The sequence below is a fragment of the Erythrolamprus reginae genome, chromosome 1 (genome assembly GCF_031021105.1).
Source record: "Erythrolamprus reginae isolate rEryReg1 chromosome 1, rEryReg1.hap1, whole genome shotgun sequence".
NCBI lineage: Eukaryota > Metazoa > Chordata > Lepidosauria > Squamata > Dipsadidae > Erythrolamprus > Erythrolamprus reginae.
Genome location: NC_091950.1, coordinates 344,884,589 through 344,905,194, shown reverse-complemented (window position 1 = coordinate 344,905,194; position 20,606 = coordinate 344,884,589). Strand labels below are relative to the sequence as shown.

The 20,606-nt window shown below is 37.6% G+C and overlaps 1 protein-coding gene across 1 annotated transcript; it reads right to left on the bottom strand.

Moving 5' to 3' along the window:
- Nucleotides 1-5,219: 5,219 nt before the first annotated feature.
- Nucleotides 5,220-18,353, bottom strand: LOC139161535 (visual pigment-like receptor peropsin). The gene is made up of 6 exons (XM_070740795.1): nt 18,233-18,353; nt 15,975-16,180; nt 9,565-9,664; nt 7,562-7,666; nt 6,893-7,116; nt 5,220-5,663 (listed from the first exon to the last, which is right to left on the bottom strand). The coding sequence occupies exons 1-6, from the start codon at nt 18,351-18,353 to the stop codon at nt 5,220-5,222; spliced, it is 1,200 nt and encodes a 399-aa protein (XP_070596896.1).
- Between the last annotated feature and the right edge of the window lie 2,253 nt (nt 18,354-20,606).

Here is a 20,606-nt window from a genome sequence, read left to right as displayed (position 1 = left end):
GTCAGTTTGCTATGATGTTAAGACACAAAGCCTTCTTAAGCATGTCCTATTTATGCTATCTTGGCACCAGTCTCTGGGCTCTTCATCAGGATTCTCTGATAGGTCATTCTGATAACAGCACAGTTAAGTATGAGGGAACCCTTGGAACAAGGCAGGACAACTTCTATCATTAAGAAAAGACAAGTGGTGCCTCAGAAAGGAGAGTTGAGTTATCAATAGCTCTACAAATTTTAGTCATTTCTTCTTATGTTTTTACTTCTGTGTGGTAGAAGAACAGTAATAGAATTTTGTCTTCTTCTCAGATACAAAATAAATTTGGTTATCGCAATTCTATACCTTGATTTAAGAATGTACTATTTGTCTCTTTACCCCTAGCAATCAAAGATCTTGGGTCAATCTATATAATATTGATTATATCCTAATATTTTCTACATAATAATAAGCTTATTCTTTTTGCACTAACTTTTCTGACAATGATTTATGGGATGCTAAAAAAATCACACACTATTTTGTGTCTGAAGGAAGCATGAATGGCCATTTTATTATTGACTATACAGTATTCCCTCGATTTTTGCGGGAGATGCGTTCCGAGACCGCCCGCGAAAGTCGAATTTCGGCGAAGTAGAGATGCGGAAGTAAATACACTATTTTTGGCTATGAACAGTATCACAAACCTTCCCTTAACACTTTATACCCCTAAATTGCAATTTTCCATTCCCTTAGCAACCATTTAGATTATTTCTCACCATGTTTATTTATTAAACTTTATTAAAAAAAATATTTATTAAAGGAAGACGAAAGTTTGGCGATGACATATGACGTCATTGGGTGGGAAAAACCGTGGTATAGGGAAAAAACCCGCAAAGTATTTTTTAATTAATATTTTTGAAAAACCGTGGTATAGACTTTTCGCGAAGTTCGAACCCGCGAAAATCGAGGGAACACTGTAAAGCAATATGGTAAAAAAAATGTAAAATTACTTGACTGAAACATAGATTCAAACTTCCTTCTAGTTATGCTTGACACTTGATTACTTCAAGGATGCATGTCTGTTTGGGGCAGAAATATGAAAGTGGTTTGCAACCACCTTTTTTCAGAACATTAGTAGTTGACAACCTCAACACCTTTCTCTACCCCTGAAAATTAAGCAGGGTTGCAGAAAGAACTATGGAGAAGCCTCCAGAAATTATTAGGGCTATTGACTAAACTGGAAAGTTAAATAAAAAACCCAAATGATACCTACTGTATATAGGAATATCCACAAAGTTTGCAACTCTGTGTGAGCAGAAAACTCTCTTGAATCTGTCAGGGATTTAATAGAAAGAGTTGCAGAAATATTAATCAAAATAAGTAATAAACTATGACAATACTCAGACTGTTAGACGACATTTTAAAGGAAGTTGATGCAAACCTAGACATTTTCCTGGTTAATGTGTGCCAAAGGTATACTTAGGTCCAATTGAACTAAAAAAACCCAACCAGTTCCAAATAAGCAATCAAAAACCAAAACCATAAATCCTCTAAAGCTCTGAGTCAGCGTTCCTTTTTCTTATTTTTTACTTCAAACAAAAGTTACGTTTTTTAAAACCTGACCTTTCTTAATTATTTTGTAATAGCAGCTGGCTTGAACTGCTAGGGGAATTTTATACAACCAATTTCTGTGATTACATTGTTGAAGTTGAAGGAATGTCACCATAGGATTTAGTTTAATTAAAGCCCCACACATCTATTCTCTGACTTTCTTTGTCTTGCTTGTTTGTTGACTACTGTGAAATGCCATGGCTTAGTATGCAGAGGTCAAACATCAGCCATGCTGTTAAGTTCAAGAAGATCTTTTCAAGAAGTAATTGTTCCAAAGATTATTTCCACCAGGAAATTGAGACCGACTGCTTTTCTACTTCATTCCCAAATATTTTTACACTCTGTTTGTTTTATTAATGGGTTGTTTTTCATTCTTTTTTCTGGGAAAGCCAAACTATCCCACACCTTGTTAGTAAAAGCCTAATATAATTGTGATAGGTTCAAGGTGACTTTGTGGATAGGAAAAAGCATGAGTATAGAAATCTGTTGTTCATTCAGAAGCCATTTGGAGTTTTCCCAGATCCTAAGACATCTAGTTCAACAATCCAAATGGTTCAAAGATTATCTATGGTGAATATTTATCCATTTTGAAAGAAAGAGTGTGTCCAGTCAAATGGCTTCCAGGAGTTCTAGAATCAATCACATTACACTAGTTCTGTGGACCTAAAAAACCAATGTCATCCTTCTCTTTCATTTGTAAGAAAAACAATTATCAACTTAGTCTTGAAGCTAGCAGTATTAAGCAGAAGATTGGCTTTTAGAAGTAGGAGTTTGTTGATCTGTATTAACTGCACTGTAGCTGTGTTACAGTTGAGAAAAACCCCCCACAGCAAATGTATAGCTTGTACTAACTAGCCCCTCCTGCTTTGGTTTCCAAGTAAAGGAAAAGCTATAGAGTTAGTGCCCTTGACTCACATGAAGCTCCACATAAGAAGAAACATACTATTAACTTTTTAAGAGTGATGGCAGAAAAAAGGAGGGAATTATCCCAATCTCTTCCAAAAATGAATATACCTTCAGTTTGTCTGTGGTTCTTTCTTATTGCTTATACTGTTTATTTGTTATGAAATAAAAATTACAGATGACAATCTTAAAACAAATATACCAAGGAAGGAAAGGAAGGTGGGTAAAAAAAAATTGGTAATCATCCCAAAAATCACAAATAGAAAAATGTAGTCTTTGTGAAAACACATGAGGCACCTATCCTCTCCCTACTGAACTATGTACAGTTCTACTGGCTTGCAAACTATTAGTAGTTTTTCTCCCCAATCCACTCATTTAATAGTCAAAGGAACAATATTATGTCTTGGATATATACATATGCACAAAAAGAAAAAAGAGTTAAGAATATAGGCCAATGTCAGATGTTTTCCACTGGCTGATTGACTGGGTTTACACACCATTTTTATGTTATGTGAATCTAGCTGTGGATTTTATAAAGTATTATAATGGTTGACACAGATTCATTAGCTCAGGATTGTCAGACTGGTGGCATGCACTAGCCACGCCCACCCCAGTTCCACGAATGGGGAAAAGTCATGATGTCACGTGATAGCAATGTAACATGGCGAATTTGACAAATAATTAATGTTACACAGCTGTCCCAACATTGTTTTGTATGAAATTTTTACTAACCGAAGTTAATTTTGCATCCACGCTGCAATATCCCAAATTTCAGTTCTTCTACCAAGATATGTGTACAATTCTGCTTTAACATCATTCATATTATTAAAACACACTGCATTCAACTTAAGGTTTTGTTGTGATTGGGGTTTTGTTTTTGTTTTAGTAGCCTAAACAATATTACTGTCCATGGGGATGGGTGCTTGAATTAAATGAACCCAAACATTTCATTATACAGTATATAAATATCATGGTCTTGGACTATTTATTGAAGGAAGATTAAATAAAAAATTTAAAAATGTCGGTCAGGATTTTTAAGTAAAATGGGATTCTCACATTGTCTTGAACTGCTTTTTATTTGAAGATGTTTCACTTCTCATCTTTGGATAACCATGACCTGGATAATTGAGAATCTCCACAGACGTTCTCAGATAGAATTCACATGGCTAGTCCAAGTTATATGTCATTATTAAAGCTGCATAGCTAGAATTTTTCACTTTTACTTCATTTTCTCCTTACAAAATATTCCTGAATATGATCTTTGCTTCTGGATTAGTCTCTTTCTCTCTCTCTCTCCCTCCCTCCCTCCCTCCCTCAAGCCCATCTCACAGGATTGTTGTTATTGTGGGGAAATAGATGGAAAGAATTTTATGTATATAGATAAACTGGATAATCCAGTGACCTATTTGGTCATCCTTTGAGAGAAAGGTAGTACAGTCTGATGAAACCAGATAAACACAATAACTATGAGCAAAAAAGCAGTTGGAGCAGGAGTGACTTCTAATTTGACTTCCGATTTGCCATTGACTTCCTTGAGGGAAGCTTTCAGAGAGTACCAGAAATGGGACTGTTGCAACAGCCACAGTTTTTCAAATAAATCTTCAGAAACTTCGAAGCCACTGGAGTAATGGGCCATAGATTTGTATGCCTTCTTTAACTTAGTGGATTTTAGGTGTCTAGATTCAAAAATTGTTGCAGCATTTGGGCTGACATGGTACAGACAGACAGACACAATGAACATTTTAATAGTATATAGATATATTAAAAAGGCAGTGTAATAGCAACAATAATAATATGGAATAATAGTTTTATTTTCCAGAATATTTAGAAAAAAAACTGTTTTCTCCTTTCTTTAAATTGGCTAATTTAGCTGTTTTCTTAAGCATTACCTAAATATATATAAACTAGCTTTTGTTTGTAATCTATATTCAGCTATGATTAAAGAATCAAGACTGCCACCCCCAGGACTGGCTATTAATGGTTTGATTTTCACAACAGTCTCTGTAGCAGTTAGTATATTTTAGTAAGAACATTAATTATTGTCCACCCTCTGGTGGCTGAATGTGGAGCCACATTCAAATGCTGTTGGCAAAGCAATATTGCGCTTTGGTAAAGCAAACAAAAGAACACAGAATTCCAAGCAAGGAATCAAAAGGCAGAAAAACGTAGCTTCTAATTTCCAAGACTGGGGAGGGGAAATTTGTCATTTTTGTTAAATCTGCCAGAGAATAAGAATTGTGCAAGAACATCTTTCTCCTGCAATCTTTGAGCACTAGAATGGAAATAAATACAATTCATGTTAAGTCTGTACTGTTTTACTTCATATGTAGTCACCTACCAAGAAATGTTATCAATCTTGTTTCAAAAGATACTTTTTCAAGAAGCAATTGGACATTCTGGTTTTCTTTGAAGATGTTTTTGCTTGTCATCCAAGAAGCTTCTTCAGCTTCTTCAGCTTCTTCAGGTCTTCTTGGGTGAGAAGCAAAACATCTTCAAAGAAAAACCAGAAAGTCAAGTTGTCTCCTGAAAAAGCACCTTTGTGATAACTTTGACCTGGATGACTGAGAATCTCCATAAACGTTATCAGTCTTACGATTTTGTTCTTACTTTCATATCTCTTAACTTTGTTTAAAATCAAATAGGCTTTCATATGACACGGTGGAGACAGAGAAAGGACACTCAAAGAAATCCATATTCTGATGTTGCATGAATTAGATGTCCATCATTGCTCACGTTCACAGTCGATCACATTCAATGTCAGAATTTGAGAGCAAGTTATCAAAAGCAACTAAACCCTCTTCTTTATTTACTGGGGGAGGCATATTAGAATGACTCCCCTTCTCTGAATCAGAATGCAGGGCAGGCTGTGCCTTTATTGCCTTCTTCTCTTCTCCACCAGATGGGGAGTTGTCCATTTTATGCTTGAGGATCTTGAACTGTTTGAGCTTTACAGGGTCCTTGATTTCTTTGGCAAAGTGGAAGAAGATGGAGATATCTTTTCGGAATTTGGAGCTCATCCCGAAGTAGATGATAGGGTTATAAAAGCTGGCTGATTTTGCAAAAAGGCTGGCAAAGATGCTAGTTAAGTTGGGGACGGTGTAACCACAGGCAGACCACATGGAAATGACGGCATATGGAGACCAGGCAGCAATAAAACATGTGCAGACAACAAGGGAAATCTAGATGAGAGAAAACAGAAGAATGAAACTTGCTGGTTTCCATTTCCATGGCCAACAGCTTAGCCAATTTAGATTTAATGAATGTTACGTTAGAAATCAACAATCCGGAAGAAAGAAATTTTAGAATGGAATTTATGAAAAGGATATAAACTGATTATGTTTGATAAAATATACATATGTAGTTAGAAGAAAGATTGATTATAACTAAAACATAGGAAAAATGGTTGCTAATTCGATTTGGATTAAAATTTAGAAAATGTAGGGTATATTTAAGCATAAGAGTTAATTTGATTCATAAGGTTATTAAATTTTGAAAATTTACAATTAGTGAATATATATTGTACCATCAAGAGGGAGATGGAAAAAGGTTTGAAAATTGTCTTTTTTTAAATAGATAAGTTATATAAGGGTTTTTAGTTATTAGAAAAATGAATAAGAAGGTGTAGGAGGCACTACGGCATAGTTTTAAGAAGTTAGAAGTATTTTACTAAACATTTAAAGGAATATTAATGGTGAATTTAATTAGAAGATAATGGATATCTGGATGACAAAACTAGAAAAGGAGGCAGCAGGAGTTAAGCTATATATACCGAAGCTTAAGAGATAATTGAATAGGTATGCATTTTTTTTCTTTTCTTTTAAAAAAATGTACTTAGACGTTTAAATTTTAAAGGTGCAAGGGTCACCCAGAAAGAAAGGCACCACATTTTTTTTCTCAGCCTACAGGTATGAATGCGAAACTTTAGATATACATTATTTGAATTGTCAGGACTGCGTGTGTAAATTTTGTGTTTCTTCAGACAGATAGCGTAGCTGCAGCAGTGTTTTAAAATGGCGTCTGTAAGTGATGTACGTTACAAGCAGCGTGTCCTCACTGAATTTCTCACTGCTCAGGATGGAAGGATGGAAGGCTGAGTCAACCTTGACCCGGTGATGAGCTTTGAACCACTGACCTACAGATCTACAGTCAGCTTCAGTGGCCTGCAGTACAACAATCTACCTGCTGCGCAACCCTTGCTCATATTATAATATATCATATTATGATTGGTTAAGGCCCTGTGGGCCCAGAGTGTAAATTACAGGGATTTGCCTGCAGTTCCTCAGTTGCAGTTTTCAGTTAATAAATGTTGTTGCATCTATTATGGTCTGTTTCTTGCCTGCTGAAGCCCACTATACAATAGGAGTTTTTGCAATTTCATTCTAGCAAGAGAAAAATGGCAAGACCTTACCCTGGTAACACTTTGTTCCATCCTCCGCTGTCTATCCGTTGGGTCACCCATTCCACTTAATGCATGGCTTGACTTAACTGTATTGATGATGGACGTGTATGAGAAAACCATGACTATCACAGGCACAAAGAAACAGCAGATGAACACTGACACAATGTAGGACTTATATGTGGTTGAGAAATTGGCCTTTGTCCAGTCGATTTCACATGTTCCATACATCCGGTCTAGGAAGCAGGAGAACTTGGTTCATTGTACAGTTTTTAAATCATGTCATTTTTAACTTTGCATTAAAAAATACTCTGTTAGGTGGTGGTTACTAGAGAGAAAGGTTAGAATGTCTTAAGGCATATCAAAGAGGACAGTGAAATGTATACAGTATTGGGAAGTGAAATAATTTTCTATTGGGAAGACTGTGACATTTTTACCATAATGACTTCCTTCCTTCCTTCCTTCCTTTTCTCCCTCCCTCCCTCCCTCTTCCTCCCTCCCTCCCTTCCTCCCTCCCTCCCCTCCCTCCCTCCCTCCCTCTTCCTTCCTTCCTTCCTTCCTTTTCTCCCTCCCTCCTTCCCTCCGTCCATCTTTCAATATAGAAGTGATAGCTAATTTGGTGGCAGCATTATCAAAGGTAGTCATACTTGAACATGCAAAATAATCTGAATCTTTTTTTACCTGTATAGCTCCCCCATCCCAAGAGTGGAGCCACTGACCAGAAGAAAGCTGTTGTCCAGATAAGAAAAATAGCAAAGGAGACACTGCTCAGGCTGATACAGTATACTGAAATAAACACCAAAAATGGGTTTTAATACTTTCACAATAGTATAATAATAAATAATGTTCCATCAAGAAATTAGGAGAGCCAATTTGATATCCAGTCCCATGGGATTGGGCAGCAATCGAATGAATGAATGAATGAATGATTGAATGAATGATTGAATGAATGAATGAATGACATGGGCAGCAATGGGCCACAGGATGCTCATGTAATACCACTTCTTTGTAGTAAGCTTCATTGTTTCCTGATGCAATTCAAGAGGCTGGTTGCCATATAAGGCCCAGCAACTGGCTAGATCGCACAGGATCAACCTTCCCCAGGTCCCGTCAACTAGACAATGTTGCTTGGCGAGGCGTAGGGGAAGAGCCTTCTCTGTGGGGGTCCCAGCGCTTTGGAATCAGCTCCCCACTGGAGATTCACACTGTCCCCCACCCTCCTCACCTTCCGTAAGATTCTTAAGACTCATTTATGCCACCAGGCTTGAGGCTATTAGACTCTAGCCTCCTAGCTGTTCGAATGGGAATGAGTGATTATTAAGGTTTTAAAGTAATTAGCTAAATTGATTTTTAGATATTTATAAGTATATTGTTTCTGATATGTTGTAAGCGGCCTTTAGAGAGAATGACTATCAAGACTCTGCAGGAATTTTGCTTCGTTTGTATAATTTTTTTCTGGATGCATGGGCTTGAAAGTATAAAAATAATTTGGAGTGGACAGCCCCTAAACTGTATGCATGTACTGTATATACAGTAATCCCTCGCTACTTCGTGGTTCATCTTTGCAGATTCGCTACTTCACGGGTTTTTTTCAAAGGGGGCTTATGGCCACTATATTGCGAATAATGAAGGAAAATCCAGGAAAACTGTGAAAGATGATATTCAAAATATTCATGGCGATTGCTGTGCCCTCCCCATCCCCATTCCCAGCAGAGGCCTCACGCCTTAGAACGTCGGGGCAGGGACGGTTTGTGTGTGGGGGGGGAGGGGAAACTGCAGCGGCGGCTTCCTTCTGACCCTGCGTTACAAGGAAGGCTTGGCTTGTCTTGTTTCTCAACTCGGAGAAGATCATCCGTTGCCGCCCTACTACAGAAAAGCCGCTACCACCGCTGCTGACCGCTGAGAGAAGCCAGTCTCTCTCAGCGGTCAGCAGCGGTGGTTTGTTAAAAATACAGGGAGGGTTTTAAATGTCCAAATACTTGTTAAATAACTATCCTCTAGTTCACGAAAATTCATTTTTCGAGGGTGGTCTTGGAACGCATCCCCCATGAAAAATGAGGGATCACTGTATAAACAAAGGCATGTAATAAAAAAATCTGTGCTTTTGTCCTGAATTAGTGAAAACAATGAACATATTCATTAGTAAATGTAATGTAAATTTATTGAAAGAAGCCTTCTCCAACCTGATACCTCAGTATGCTGGATGCCAGTAAAGATAGTCCACTTACAACCAGAATTGAGCGCAAAATTTCTGTTGCTAAGTGAAACATTTGTTAAGTGAGTTTTGTCCCATTTTACGACCTTTCTTGCCATAGTTTTTAAGTGAATCTCTCCAGTTATTAAGTTAGTGACATGGTGGTTAAGTGAATCTGGCTTCCCCATTGGCTTGAAGGTTGCAAAAAGTGATCACATGATCCCAGGATACTGCAATCATAGTAAAGATGAATCAGTTGCTGAGCATCTGAATTTCAATCACGTAACCATAGGGAAGCTGCAACAGTTGTAGGTGTGAAAAATGGTCACAAGTCACTTTTTTCAGTGCCATTGTAACTTCAAACGGTCACTAAACAAAGCCCTTGGGCCATAGTATTTGAACAACAGCATATATACACTCTGATTTCTTAAAAACTTTTTTAATAGTGCAAATATATTTGAGTGAAATTTGTATTTCCTAAATCTCTTACCTCTGTTGGGATGGCACCCTTTTATATATCGAGTTACACTAATCACTGTGAGTGTATTAATACTGGCGAGGCCAAAGAGCAATGTCAGAAATCCATCAATCTAAATAAATACATAAATGTACAGATTAGCGCAATGTTTTCAACTTCAACTTTAAGACATATGGATTTGAACTCTCAAAATTCTCCAGCCAGGGAATTCTGGGAGTTAAAGTACATACTGTATGTCTTAATGAAGTACATACTGTATGATGAGCCTGAGAATTGCTGGATTAGAGAGAAGTGGCACCTCTTGGTTTTAAGAGTCTACGGAGAGGGGCGGCATACAAATCTAATAAATAAACAAACAAACAAACAAATAAATAAATAAATAAATCTCTGTCTCTGATTCTGTCTCTATCTATCTATCTACCTACCTACCTACCTACCTACCTACCTACCTACCTATCTACCTCCCTCCCTCCCTACCCACCCACCCACCCACCTATCTATCTACCTCCCTCCCTCCCTCCCTACCCCCCCACCCCCCCACCCCCCCATCTATCTATCTATCTATCTACCTATCTACCTATCTACCTATCTACCTATCTACCTATCTACCTCCCTCCCTCCCTCCAACCCAACCCACCCACCCACCCACCCACCCACCCACCCACCCACCCACCCACCCACCCACCTATCTATCTATCTATCTATCTACCTATCTACCTATCTACCTATCTACCTATCTACCTCCCTCCCTCCCTCCAACCCAACCCACCCACCCAACCACCCACCCACCCACCCACCCACCCACCCACCCACCACCCACCCACCCACCCACCCACCTATCTATCTATCTATCTATCTATCTATCTATCTATCTATCTATCTACTGTATATATATCTCACACGCTATGAAAAATATATGTTATGCCAGGGAGAGGTGCAGCCAAGTGGCGCGGGAGGAAGCGAACCGGCAGTGAGGTAAGTTAGAATTCACCCCTGGATCATACAGCATACGCTGAGCCTTAGAGCATGCCTTCCAAACCACAGGGTTCGTCCAGCGCTTCAGATCACACAATATGTAGACTCAAAACCAAAGAATCCAAGCAAACATAGGTTAGCTAATGCAATTACTGCCTGGGAAGAAAGAATGCCGTCAGTGGGCAGAAGGAATTCTATGTTCTTGAATTTGTTCCAAAGAACAAATCAAATATCAAGCAGCATTGCTGGATTTTACACCTCCAAATTTGTGGTTTGAATAGGTTTTTTTCAATTTAGTGAAGTTTTCTATTCAAGAGAGGATGAAAGTAATGATTGACTATATTGTACAAAAATGTACATCAAGAATGTTTAGCTAATTTTATTATTGACTCCCTTGGCTTTTTGTTTTTGTGATTAGAAAATATTAACAGATTGCCAGTTTTATACTAAGATTGCTCTTTCTATAAAATAGGGATTCATTAATTTTTATCTTATGTATTGTCTGTATGTTAAGCAAAACAACCTATGCAATTATTATATTGTATTTATGCAATTTTCTTCTTGTGCTTTATGCATTAGTACCATAATTCTATATAGCAGTACTACTCAAGTCCAATGTGTTTCCTCTCAGGATGAAGTAAACAAGATTACACCCAAAGCCACAATTGTGTTTTCTTGTACTCCACAGAAATTATTTCCAAGTAAACATTAATGAGTTTAACAATTAATAATTAACAAGAAAAGTTCATAAGAATTCCTGATGAAAGCTGATCTTTCATTCTGTCTCTCCAGCATAGTCCCGCTCTTAGGCTGATACAATTCTATATGTTTCAGATAAAAACTGGGCCTTTAAAGTCCTGGGTTTAACCTGAACTCCCGCTTGACTTAAATGTTGGCACATGGATCCCAAGAAACAGTTTGGGTTGGTGGGTGAAAGCATGAGGCCAGAAATTTCCTTAGGCAGAAAGACTGCTGAATGAATTTGGGCCAGTCCTTTCTTCAGCAATACCGGTCCGCTCAGGCTCAAAAAAATATAAGATGGGGATTGATTGATTGATTGATTGATTGATTGACTGACTGATTTATGTATGTACAGTATGTATGTATGTATGTATGTATGTATGTATGTATGTATGTATGTATTCATCCATCCATCCATCCCTCCATCCATCTATTTATTCATTTATTTATTTATTCATCCATCCATCCATCCATTTATTCATTCATTCATTCATTTATTTATTTATTTATTAGATTTGTACGCCGCCCCTCTCGAAAGACCCGGAGTGGCTCACAACAAGAAATCAAAATACAAATCCAATGACTAAAACAGGAAAACAGTTAAAACCCTTGATTTAAAAACACTCATACAACCCAAACCATACATAAAACGGAGTGGCCGAGGGGGATCAATTTCCCCACGCCTGGCGGCAAATGTGGGTTTTTAGGAGTTTACGAAAGGCAAGGAGGGTGGGGGCAGTCCTAATCTCTGGGGGGAGTTGATTCCAGAGGGTCAGGGCTGCCACAGAGAAGGCTCTTCCCCTGGGTCCCGCCATACAGCATTGTTTTGTCGATGGGACCTGGAGAAGGCCAACTCTGTGGGACCTAATCGGTCACTGGGATTCATGCCGCAGAAGGCAGTCCCGAAGGAATCCTCCTTGTCTTTCAGATGAATCTGCCATCAATCTACACATAGAGATAAATTATATTTACCCACCGTTCAAAAGAGACAGCACAAAACTTAGAAGGAAGCAAAAGAACACATCCTCTTTATCAACCTATGCCCAAATAACCAGGAATTAATACTTCAGCCAGATAATGAGAAGGAAGGATTCATTGGAGAAGACCTAATGATGGGCAAGATTGACGGCAAAAGAAGAAGGTATGCAGAGAATGGATGTAGTTATTGAAATAGTCAGCATGAGCTTAAATGGATACCCGGGGTTGGTAGAGGACTGGAAGGCCTGGAGGAACATTGTCCATGGGGTCATGATAGGTTGCACACGAGTTTGCAACTAACACCAACACCAACACCACAACAAGTATTAAGCAGAAAAGGCTATCTAATCAAGGAACTATCAAGGAGAAAACCACATACCCACTAAAACTGGAATGGCATACTACTGTATATAATCAGGAAACAAACCCAGCTCTCACTGTCACTGATGATATTATATGATTTCTCTCTCTGTCTCTTTCTTTCCTCTTTACGTTTATTTGTAGATGACCCTCACTCTGTCAAGGACCTTGGAGTACTCATCTCAAATGATCTAAGTACTAGAGCTCATTGTAACAGCATTGCCAAAAAGGCATTAAAAGTTGTTAACCTAATCTTGCATAGCTTCTTCTCCAGTAATATTGAACTACAAACTAGGACATATAAAATTTTTGCTAGATAATTAATGAATGCAGCTCATCTGTCTGGAACCTGGATTGCATATCAGACATTAATACAATTGAACGAGTCCAAAGATATTTCATGAGAAGAGTCCTCCACACCTCTGCTCGCAACAGAATACCTTATGCCACCAGACTTGAAATTTTGGACCTAGACAATTTAGAATGTCATTGTCTTCGATCCAACCTAAGCATAGTACATAAAATTATCCGCTACAATGTCCTACTTGTCAATGATTACTTCAGCTTCAACAACAATACACAAGCACACAATAGGTGCAAACTCGATTCTGTAACAGAGTTATCAATGCCTGGAATGCATTACCTGAAATTGTGATTTCTTCCCCAAACCCGCAAAACTTTAACCATACAATGTCTACTTTCAACCTCACCCTATTCCTAAGAGATCTTTAATGAGTGTGCATAAGCACACCAGCATGCCTACCATCCCTGTCCTAATGTTATTTATTTATTTATTTATTTATTTATTCATTCATTCATTCATTCATTCATTCATTCATTCATTTATTTGATTTTTATGCCGCCCTTCTTCTTAGACTTATGTTCCCTTTTATTCGTATTTCATGTATTCATAATTATGTTTTATATCTGTTATTTAATACATGCCTGATGAATAAATAAACAAATATCTTGAGAATGGTATGACCGTGTTGTATTGATTGTTGTTAATATTAAGAGGTTTTAATTCTACTTTTATTAATTGAATTGGTAACATTGTTTACTGTATTTATTGCTGTTGTGAGCCGCCCCGAGTCTTCGGAGAGGGGCGGCATACAAATCTAAAATTAAATTAAATTAAATTAAATTAAATTAAATTAAATTAAATTAAATTAAATTAAATTAAATTAAATTAAATTAAACTAAACTAAACTAAACTAAACTAAACTAAACTAAACTAAACTAAACTAAACTAAACTAAACTAAACTAAACTAAACTAAACTAAACTAAACTAAACTAAACTAAACTAAATTAAATTAAATTAAATTAAATTAAATTAAATTAAATTTTCCATGTAACCTGCATCTGCATAACTATTACCATCCCTTCTTCCCCTCACCTCACCTCAATTTAAATCCTACATCAGTTTAGCCATTCTATGCATCTATGCATCGCTCCGAGTCTCCGGAGAGGGGCGGCATACAAATCTAATAAATAATGGAGTGAGCTGTAATGTGTTTGAATAAAACTTATAAAATGGCAACAAGATTCTAGATTTTTTTGTTACTTTAGATTAAAATGGCTCCCCTTCTACAATATTCAACACTGACCACAGGAAAATGTTTTACATATTTAAGATCATCCTGTATATTCTATGCCATGCCATGCCATGCCATGCCATGCCATGCCAGGCCAGGCCAGGCCAGGCCAGGCCAGGCCAGGCTAGGTTAGGCTAGGCTAGGCTAGGCTAGGCTAGGCTAGGCTAAACTAGGCTATGCTAGGCTAGGCAAGTGTACATATACATTCACATATGTATGTTTTCTGCAATATATTTTCCTTGCTTTCTATATTGAACCTCTCAAGAAAATCCAATAGCGTAAGATAACAACAGTTTATAAAAGGTGCTAACCAGCAGTGGGTTGCTCCCGGTTTAGCCTGGTTCTAAGAGCCATTCGCGCCAGCAGTGGAAGCTCCGCCCACCCACCAGGGACACTTCCGTGCGGATGTGCATGAGTCTGTGTGCAAACCAGTAGTAAAGTGTTTTAGAACCCACTACTGGCGCTAACTCATGCTTTCAATTTCCTTGCTTCAGGTTTAAAATATTTAAAAATAGAATGTTATATGCTGGCAAGGGTCTTATTTATAAAGTCGAATGTTCCAGACAAAATAATAACAAAGGAAACAATGACAAGAGAAGGATTTGACAATTCCATGCTCCAGATTAAGTGGCAGGCAACAAACCCTTCTGCATTCACAAATGTCAGCAAAATGGTTTTTCAACTATAAAATGGGGAGAAGTCTCCATAGGTTCTACTTAAGGCTCTGTAATGTAATTGAGTTCATTTTTCATAATTCAATATTTATGTAATCTGAGCAGCAGTTTTGTATGAAATTTTAAAGAATGAAATATTTGTTTTAGCATCTTAAGATATACAGGGTGTAAGAATGATATTTATTAATGATGTGTATTATATATAAGTGCATGTGTGTGTTTGTATGTGGATGTGGGCTTCCCTTGCTTTATTCTAGATTTTCTTGAAAACTTCACATAAAGTGAAGTTTACAGTTGCGATGATGTGAGGTCCTTGCTGAAAGATCTGCACAGTCCTCATTTAATAATTTAATAATTATTACATTATTACATTATTATTTAATAGTAATGTATAGGACTCATAGCAATGGCAGTTCCAGATACTGATGGAACTGCCATTGCTATGAGTCCTACACAACTGCCATTGCAATGAGCCCTGGTGGTGCAGTGGTTAGAATGCAGTACTTCAGGCTACTTCTGCTCACTGCCAGCTGCCTGCTGACTACAGTTTGGCGGTTCAATCCTCACTGGCTCAAGGTTGACTCAGTATTCCAACTTTCCGAGGTAGTTAAAATTAAAACCCAGGTTGTAAATCTCTTAGAGGGGGCTGTAAAACACTGTGAAGTCGTATATAAGTCTAAGTGATAGTGCTATTGCTAAGTAGTTTTTGTTTTATGGCCATGTCATTCAACAGCAGTTTCTGGTGCCAATTAACATCATTAAATAAGGACAACCTGTGTGTTTAGAAGTAGATGGTAGATATATAGATAGTATAACTATAGAAATATGAAAATAAAGTTATAGTTGCTTAGGCAATAGATCTGTGACCTGTCTAATTTGTTTTTAAACACTTGATAGTTGAAATAGTGTTATTATTACTATGCCTACATGTATGTTGCAAAACGGACGACTATAAAAAAAGAGGAAGGGACTTGATTTCATAGGTTCTGCCACCATTTTAAATTCTGACAAACCCAGGTGGATGCTCTTGACAGTAGGCTTCATATTCTGTGATGTTTAACTTCCACAATTGCACATTAGATCAAATGGATTGCCTACCTGACAAGTCCATATTGATGTAACAAGGAAGCCATCATCTCGGAACACATTAAAAATGTCAATGATTCCACGGGAATAACCAAAGATAGCAATGCTGCCATCAGACACAGCCAGATTAAATGTCAGATAATCCGTAGGTTGAAGAACAGCTCGTTGTTTATATAATACAAAAATTACAATGCTATTCCCAATCCAAGACATCCAACCTGGAACATAAAATTAAATAAAATATTTGAAACTGCATTCATATAAACCAAGGCAAATTCTGCTTAGGGATTCTTTGGGGACTACATACAGAATTTCCTATTTGGTGGCTATTTGTGTAATCACTTCTCCCCAAAATATATAGAGTACTTGCTCTAAAGAAAAGTTTAAGTTCACATCAAAAGCATATGAAGGTAGTAACAGAGTCATGGAAAGGACCTTGGAGATCGTCTAGTCCAGCCTGTGGGTCAAGCAAGAAATCTTATGCCATTTCACAGAATTGACTATTAGTCTCTTCTTAAAAGCTTCCATAATATGCCTACTCTTCTTGAACATTTTGTAATACTTTAAAAGGAACATCAATCAAAATTCCTCTTTTAGATTATTAGGCCTTCTCACATATGGAAGCAGAAGACATTTCAGAAATATTGGGCTCATACCTTAACTAAGGGATAGCATTTTGCACTATTATGGTTTTCTTTAAGGAAGTGCTAACTAGAATTTCAAACTGCTGAACAGCAAAAGCAACATAACCCAATAAAATAAAATAAAATAAATACACAACGTATGCAACAATTTAAATAAAAAAATCAAAATACAAGGCAAACATATATACCAAAATAATAATAAATGTAAAATATAAAATATATGCAATTTATTTTATTTATAAAATATATGCAATATATTATAAAATATGTTGCATACATTATATTTATAAAATATATTGCATACGTTATATTTATAAAATGGCTAAAATAGAAAATTATAGACATATTACAACTCTAAATGATGATGATGATGATGATAATAATAATAACAACAACAACAACAACAACAACAACAGAGTTGAAATGCTGAAATGCAGAATTAAAATGCTGAAATACTCAAATATTGAAATGCAAAATTATTCTACTAGATACAAGAATGTAAAGTAGATTATATTTCAAAAGGTAATTTGGGGTGTGCAGACATATAGCATTTGTGTTCAATGCATTGAAATAGCCACATCTAGCAGAGGCCTATCTGAATGTGTGTGTGTGTGTGTGTGTGTGTATTCAAATGCTACAATAGTTATCCTTAGAATACCTTTTACTGTTTCGTCAGGCCTTCTCTTCTTTGTAGTATTGCTTGATCACACAATTTTTTTCACAAAATCAGAAAGAAACACCATAATGGCAGAGGTGGAACTAACAAAAACCAAGAAAAACCAAGGAAGAGATGGAATGTGGGCCTGTTGCCCACTATGTACGCTAGGAAGTAGATCGAAATAATGTAATGACTGATGCTGTAAATGTGCAGAATGGGACAATAGGCCTCAGCCACCTGAGCCTGGCTACTACATCTGACCAATACCCCCACCCCAGCTGACCACTGTGGCCATCCCTGCCACTTCACATGCTCTTAGAACACAGCAATCATTGGAATTCTTTGATAATACTGTTTCTCCCAAAATAAAACATCCCCTGATGATAAGCCCAATCAGGCTTTTGTGTACATGGCAAAAAGGCCAAGCGCTTATTTCAGGGGTCAAAAAAATATAAGACAAGGTCTTATTTTCAGGAAAACAGTTGCCTACACTTTCTTCAATGGATACTTCCTTATAGGAGTTTTGTCAGCTTGCCTGATTTGTTCCAATTGAAGTCAGACAAAATTAATTTCTCTAGGAATCATACCACCTGCTTCTATCTCTGCAACACAGCAAAACCAGCAGGAATTATGAATACACGGTCCAGCAATCAACTTGACTCTTTTTATATCACCCCCAGAAAAAAGATTGCAGTTTAGTTTTGGAAATAAAACTATTTGCAACTCAAACTTCATCAGTTTCCAGTCCAATTTATCTGAAGAGCATACTGGATTGATAATCTTTTTCTTCCTCTCCCACCTTTCAAAATTCTTGTTTACTTTAAGATAAACATATATTATTGTTCTGCTCTCCTAACAACTGAACAAGAAAAAAAGAATGGACTCTATTTTTTAATATAGTGGTCTATTTTAAACCTTTCCTGTATGTTTCATTTCATAAAGCAAAGAGACACCGTAATCATACATACCCAAAGCAAGCAGATAAAAGCCAATTATAGTTTCTCCTTGTTCAGAGATTGGGTGGTCTTTGTTTAAAAAAGTTAGATTGTTGTTTCTCCAAGGTGCCTGGCCAGAAATCTGAAAAGACATCTTCAGGTTTCCCAGAACCCAGAATTTGATTCTTTACCCCCAATCCAGGATAAGCTACACAGAAGGAAGCTGAGCTTTATCTATTTCAAACCTCTGCTCTATATTCTTCAGAGCTGAGACTGGGAGACTGGTAGCAAAGAGGAAGCTAAGGCGAAGAGTAGGAGCTTTGCTGTCTGCTGCATTTGCTAATCCTGGCTATTAATACCCAGCAATCGCCAAGCTGTACTAGACAAAGACATAAGGGTTTTTATTCATTACCTGAGGCTTATTACATGTCAGCATCCTTTTTAGTGTGCAAACAGTGTGCTTATACTTTACAAAATGACCATGTAAGAGAAAACCACAATGTTTATCTCATGATAACCCCCAATCATCAATATCCCCAAATTTGGCCAGATAGCACAACATTCTTCTTCCTTGGCTGAAAAAGAAAACTTTAATTTAATAGCTAATGAATCATACATATGCAAGATTATCTAGGCTACAAACCTCTAAACAATCACCAGATTTCATCAGAGAAGTACAGAAAATTCTTAACTTTTGCTGCCATCAGGTGTTCAGCTAGATCAGGGGTCCCCAAACCTTTTACACAGGGGGCCAGTTCACGGTCCCTCGGACTGTTGGAGGGCCGGACTATAAAAAAAACTATGAACAAATCCCTATGCACACTACACATACCTTATTTTAAAGTAAAAAACAAAATTGGAACGTACTATTTAGAGGAGGGGAGTCTGAAATTCACAAAAGTTTATGTTTTGTTTTTAATTTTCTTTTGTTAACATCTGATTGGCTATGCAAGGTTTTCTTGGCTTATGAAAAATGTATAAAGAAAGAGGGAAGCACTTTGGCCTAATGGTTAATAAGTTAGAAATATAATTGGTGTTGCACTTTTTGAAGGAACATTAAGGAGGGAATTTAATTAAAAGAAAAGTATGTACCTGGATGACAAAATTAGAAAAAAAAACTTTTGGAACTTTTTTGATGATTGATATTAGTTACTAACAAAATACTGCATTTTATTCATGGAAAATTAGATGGTACACTGTATTGTTTGAATGTATGTTGAGAGAAAATTTTAAAAAAATTTACACCCTCCCAAAAAAGTCCTTCCTCCACCCCTCCCTTCATTTCATTCTTCCTTCCTTCCTTCCTTTTTCCTCCATTTCTCATTCCTTCCTTCCCTCCCTCATTCCTTCCTCTCCTTTTCTCTCTTTCTTTCTTTCTCTCACTCACTATCTTTCTCTCTCGCTCGCTTTTTCTTTCTCTCTCTCTCTCTCTTTCTCTCTCTGCTCTCTCTTGCTTTCTTTCTCTCTTTCTCACTATCTCTCTTTCTAGTTCTCTTCCTCCCTCCCTTTCTCTCTCCCTCTCTTTCTCCACCTTCCTTCCCTCTCTCCTTCCTTCCTCTCCACTTCTCTTTCCCTCCCTCTTTTTCCCTTCTCTTTCCCTTTTCTTTCTTTCTCCCCACTTCTCTCTCTGAAGTTCGCGGCGGAGTGCTCAGCCTCCCCACCCTCCAGGTGCATGGCAAGCTGGCAGTAGAACGAGGAGCTCGCGCACATAGGTGTGTGCGAACCTTCACTGGTGCAAGACTTCCCCGCACTTTCTTTGTCGCTCCCCGCCCCAACTCTGATGCCCAGCTCCCCAGTGCGGCCTGCATGGGGGGTTGTTTTTGTGTGTGTGGCAGCACGCCTTACAGGGGACATTGCCATGGTCCCCGGATACAGCCAGAGAAGCTGGGCGGGGCTCAGAACCCACAGGGGTTTCTCCAGGCCGACAGACTCACCTGCGGGCCGGATAAATTGCCTCAGCGGGCCGCATCCGGCCCCCGGGCCGTAGTTTGGGGACCGCTGAGTTAGATGTTTGAAAACAAGCTGGGATAGCCCTGCGTCTATCGGGAATCCATTGCTGCCAATCACTATAGATTTTCCCCCTCTAATGTTGTATGGTGATTCTCTTGGCTATCACTTGTGTGTCAAACATCCTCAGTTGTTGTTTTCATAGTTTCCACATCTTGCAGATATAATCAAGCAGGATATACTGTATATGTCCATCACTATCAGTAATCAAAATGAAGTTAACAATTCTATGGCTTTCAGTATTTTATACAAATCATAAAAAGGAAACAAAACTATGCCTAGAATTTCCATAGAAGCACAAGCCTTTTTATAATTCTTTCAGATAAAGAATCCCTTTTAATCATGAAATTGTATGCCTTTGGTTAAATCACTTTGGCTGTTTAAAATAAGAAACCTTTAC

Bases quoted from the DNA above. Each gene is read 5' to 3' on its own strand.
- LOC139161535 (XM_070740795.1), bottom strand. From the start codon at position 18,353: ATGTCTTTTCAGATTTCTGGCCAGGCACCTTGGAGAAACAACAATCTA. The intron at 9,665-15,974 runs GTAGGCAATCCA...GTATTTATTTAG, and splicing joins CATCAATATGGACTTGTCAG to ATTGATGGATTTCTGACATT. The intron at 7,117-7,561 runs GTAAAAAAAGAT...CCTGCTTCCTAG, and splicing joins GGGATGGGGGAGCTATACAG to ACCGGATGTATGGAACATGT.